The sequence below is a fragment of the Carettochelys insculpta genome, chromosome 8, assembly GCF_033958435.1.
Source record: "Carettochelys insculpta isolate YL-2023 chromosome 8, ASM3395843v1, whole genome shotgun sequence".
NCBI classification, from domain to species: Eukaryota; Metazoa; Chordata; order Testudines; family Carettochelyidae; genus Carettochelys; species Carettochelys insculpta.
Window position 1 is genome coordinate 74,062,166 of NC_134144.1, and position 4,382 is coordinate 74,066,547.

Below are 4,382 nucleotides of genomic sequence, written 5' to 3' on the forward strand. Positions count from 1 at the left end.
GCAGGGGGCTGGGGGTGTCTCGCAGTGTCTGTTACGCAGGGGGGCAGAGGGAGGGGGGGTGCCTCAGAGTCTGTTTGGGGGGCAGGGGTGTCTCACAGCATCTGTTGCCCGGGGGCAGGGGTGTCTCAGGTCTGTTACCTGGGGGGCAGGGGCAGGGGGCTGGGGGTGTCTCACATCTATTGCTGGGGGGCAGGGGTGTCTCACAGCATTTAAAGCTCAAGGGAACCATCAGGTCACTTAGCCTGACCTCCTGCTTGGCCCAGGCCTCCCGCCTCTCCCTGCGCATGGAGCCCAAGGGCTTGGGGCACAGCAGAGAAAATCAGTGACTGGCCTGTGCCCTCCCCTGGGCCATAGAGCTCTGGCCATGGCACAGTCCCAAGGCCTGCACCCGTGGGGCCCGCACAGGCCAGACAAGTGGTTTTCTGCGCTGTGCAGACACACCCGGCCCAGCACTCCAGCTCTTGGCAGCCACAGCAGCTGTGTGGCCCAGGCTGAGACTGGGGCCCAGGCGCAGCCCGTGTGATGGAAGGCAGCTGACCTGGGGACAGAGCAGTGGACCCCAGCAGGCCAGGCCCACCCCACACAGCTGGGGAAGGGGAAACCCCCAGATCCCCACTAATCTGACCCAGGGGAACTGTCTCCTGTCCCCTCAGCTGGTGATTAGTGAGACCCTGAGCACATAAGCCTGACCCACCAGCAGCACCGAGCCACCCCACCCCGTGCCCGGCCTCCGCCAGCTGCCAATCTTTGGTGCCCCAGAGGATGCAGGAAGCAGCCTGGCCGCAGCTGGCCAAGGCGCAGGTTCCAAGGCTGGAAGGGCCCATTGTAACATCTTGTGGCCTCTTGTAAAACCCTGGCCAGAGCTCTGCTCCCCGGCCTGCACCTCCCAGAGCAGAGAAGGCAGAGAAACAGCCAACCTTGACCAGCGACGCCGGAACCCAGCACAACTCCCCTTCCCTGGGCTGCTGCCAACTGCCCCACAGTTCCCATCTCACTGGGCCGGGCGAGGCCTTTCTCCGCTCCACCGAAGAGGCCGGTGTCGGCGCTGGCTGCCCCGGGCAGGTCGTACATGGTGCAGTGCCTGGGCGAACCCCTGTCCTGAGCCTGGAGGCCCTGGAGCACAGGGGTGGCTTTGCATTGCTCTCAGCCCCGAGCTGGCCTTGCAGGCTGTCCGCTCTTGGGAGGGGTTCGCTGTAACCCCAGGGGCCTGTGACTTGCTCTTCTAGATTCTGGGGTGCAGAGCAGCAGCCCAGGGCTGTGGGGGCCTAGCTCCCCCTTGCCTCCACCTGAGCCCCAGCTGGGCCGGGGGATGTTCATCACCCCTGCACAACACCAGGAAAATGGGGCTTTCTGGTCCCCAGGGCCTGGCTCCTGGCTGGGCCACCAGCTCCCTCAGCCCCTGCTGCTTCCAGGGTGAGTTAGAGCCCCAGGGTCCCTCTCAGTGCGGCTTGGGATCACTACAGGGCCCCCATGTGGGCTGACCTGGAGACTCCCAGAGAGGCCCGAGGGGTTTAGAGCCTCCTTCCTGCAGCTGCGCAACCCCAGCCGGGTGGCGGAGAATGGCTGCAGGGACCCTGGCACACAAGAGGTGTCAGCTGCTCTCCACCCCAGAGGTGGCTGCATCGTGGTGAGGACCCTCCCAAGGGCTCAGGCCGCCGTCCATCTCACCTGGGGTCTTGTCTCTGGCGGTGGCCAGCACCAGAGCATCGGAGCCTGCGCAGAACTGGGCGACTGCCGAGTGGGCTGCTGGCCCCTGCCCCTGGCGTTCTGCTCGGCTCCGGGGGCACCCGGCGCGGGGGGGCGGCCGGCTGAGTGGTTAGAGCACAGGCCTCCTAAACCGGCCGTTGTGAGCTCCGTCCCTGAGGGGCCTGGCCAGGGCTGGTGATCCGGCCTGTGGCGAGGGCGGCGACCGGAGGCCCCTTAGTTCTGAGAGACGCGGCTGTCACCTGCCTTCGGTCCCGGGGGCTGTGCCTGCGCCGCGGGAGGAGGCGATCCGCCAGGAGGCCGCTCGTACCGGTACTCCCCACCCTCCCCCGGCCCGCAGCTCCGCGGGTGGGCGGCGTGGGGGCCAAACACCCCCGCGCCGCGCTGGGCCAGGCCGGGGCTGGAGGAGGACAGGACCCCCGCTCTTCCCGGCCGCCCCCGCCAGGTGCCCCCGGGCGCCTCCTCCGCAGCCCGGCCCGGGGCGGGGCGGGAGGGCCGCGCAGCCGGCGGGGATTGGCGGCTCCGGAGAGGCGGGGCGCGGCGGGGCCGGGGCTGGGGCCGGGGCCGGGCTGGCGCAGAGCGCAGGGCGCAGAGCGGGCGCGGCAGCCGCAGCGGCGCCTCCTCCGGCTCCGGCCGCCCCGCCCCGCCCATGGCCGGTGCCCGCAGCCGCCCGCCGGCCGCGCCCTAGACGCCGCAGGAGGGAGCCGGGATGGGCGCGGTGCTGTCTCTCTCGCCGCCCGCCGCCGCGGGGAAGGGCGGCGGGCCCCGGGCGCCCGGCAAGGGCGAGAGCCGGCTGAAGCGGCCCGGGGCGCTGATCTCCGCCCTGGCCTGGAAGCGCCTGGTGGCCGCCTCGGCCAAGAAGAAGAAGGGCGCCAAGAAGGTGACCCCCAAGCCGGGCGGCGGAGCCCCGGCCCCGGCCCCGGCCCCGGCCCCGGCCCCGGCCCCGCCCGACCCGCTGGTGCAGCAGCGCAACCGCGAGAACCTGCGCAAGTCGCTGGGGGAGGGCGCCGCGCCCGGCCCCAAGCCGGGGCCTCTGGCCGTGCCGGTGCCCACCGTGCCGGCCGGCAGCGGCGCCCCGAGCTCCCCGCGCTCCCCGCGCCGCGTGGTGGTGCAGGCCTCCAGCGGCGAGCTGCTGCGCTGCCTGGGCGACTTCGTCTGCCGCCGCTGCTACCGCCTCAAGGAGCTGAGCCCGGGCGAGCCCATCGCCTGGTTCCGCGGCCTGGACCGGGCGCTGCTGCTGCAGGGCTGGCAGGAGCAGGGCTTCATCACGCCGGCCAACCTGGTCTTCGTCTACCTGCTGTGCCGGGAGGCGCTGCGCGGGGACGAGATCGGCAGCGCGGCCGAGCTGCGCGCCGCCTTCCTCGCCTGCCTCTACCTGGCCTACTCCTACCTGGGCAGCGAGATCTCCTACCCGCTCAAGCCCTTCCTGGCGGAGGGCGACAAGGAGCGGTTCTGGCCGCGCTGCCTGCGCCTCATCCAGCGCCTCAGCGCCAAGATGCTGCAGATCAACTCGGACCCGCAGTACTTCACGCAGCTCTTCCAGGACCTCAAGAGCGAGGGGGACAGCGGCGGGCGGCGGGACTCCGGCGCCAGGCACTGGACCATCAGCCTGGACCGCTAGCGGGAGGCAGGGAGGGGCGGGGGCGACTTTCCCTGGCTGGTGGGGGAGGACGCTCGGGGTGGGGGCCGCCCCAGGCTCCGGGCTCGGCTCGCGGAGGGGCGCGGGCCCCGGGGACTCCGAGCCGCGGCTAGAACCGCCTCCCGGCGGGGCGCGGGATCGGGCTCCCCTCCGCCAGCGAGGGCAGGAGCCGAGCGCTCCGCTTGTGCGTGCGAGGGCCCGGCCGGCGCTGGCCGAGGTGCTGAAGGACACGTGCGGTGGGGCCCGGGCCAGAGCGGGGGCGGGTGCCCAGCCCGCGGGGTGCCCGCTGGGCCGCTGCCCGCCGGGCCGGTGTGGCTGAAATGTATAAAGGCAGCAGCGTGTTTTTCTATTGTACCTTGCAAAGAGATAAACCCGCGGCGCGCTCCTGCCTCGGCGTCTCTCTCCGGCGCGGGGGTTAAGGGTTCGGGGGCTGCTGGCTGTAGCCAAAGGGGGTGGGGGTGCCCCGGGCCGGGCCCCGCCCTTGGCTGCGGCTTGCTACACAGCAGCTCGGGGCCCGGGCGGGCCCAGGGCGAACCAAGCCCGCTGCGCCGGGCCCGGCCCCACCCCGCCCCGCCTGCCCGGGGCTCGGAGCTGGACCCCGGGCGGACGCCGCTGGTTCTTGGGGCCGGGCTGCGCACAGGTCGCTGTGAGCTCGGGGCGACCCGAGAGGCGCCTTCCCCGGCACAGGGAGGGCCCGGCGGCTCCCCGGCCCTGGCTGCAGCGGGGCGCGTTCCCGCAGCTGGCGGTAGCGCCGCCCTCCGCCCCCCCAGCCCGGCTCCCTGCAGACGGGAAGCCTGGCTCCTGCCCGCCGCCCTCAGCTACAGCACCGGGGCGCGGCGCGCCCGGCACTGCCCGACCGGGGCCACTCCCGATAACCGCCCAGCTGGGGGCTGCGGGGCCGGCGGGGCCGGGCGCTGTCCACGGTGCTGAACTGGCTGCGCTGCGGAGGTGACTCGCCGGGCCTGGCCTGGCCGGCTGAACTGCCCCTCGGGCGCTGGCCCGTCCTCTGGGGCGGCCCCGCAGCTGTGGGGCGAAGGCG

At 72.8% G+C, this 4,382-nt stretch overlaps 1 protein-coding gene across 1 annotated transcript; it reads left to right on the plus strand.

Annotated features, from left to right (window-relative positions):
• The first annotated feature begins 2,313 nt into the window (after window positions 1-2,313).
• Window positions 2,314-3,325, plus strand: CDK5R2 (cyclin dependent kinase 5 regulatory subunit 2). Its single transcript, XM_075001683.1, has one exon. The coding sequence runs from the start codon at window positions 2,414-2,416 to the stop codon at window positions 3,323-3,325; it is 912 nt and encodes a 303-aa protein (XP_074857784.1). The 5' UTR covers window positions 2,314-2,413.
• The last annotated feature ends 1,057 nt before the right edge of the window (window positions 3,326-4,382 follow it).

Coding starts and splice junctions, on each gene's coding strand:
- CDK5R2 (XM_075001683.1), top strand. CDS start 2,414: ATGGGCGCGGTGCTGTCTCTCTCGCCGCCCGCCGCCGCGGGGAAGGGC.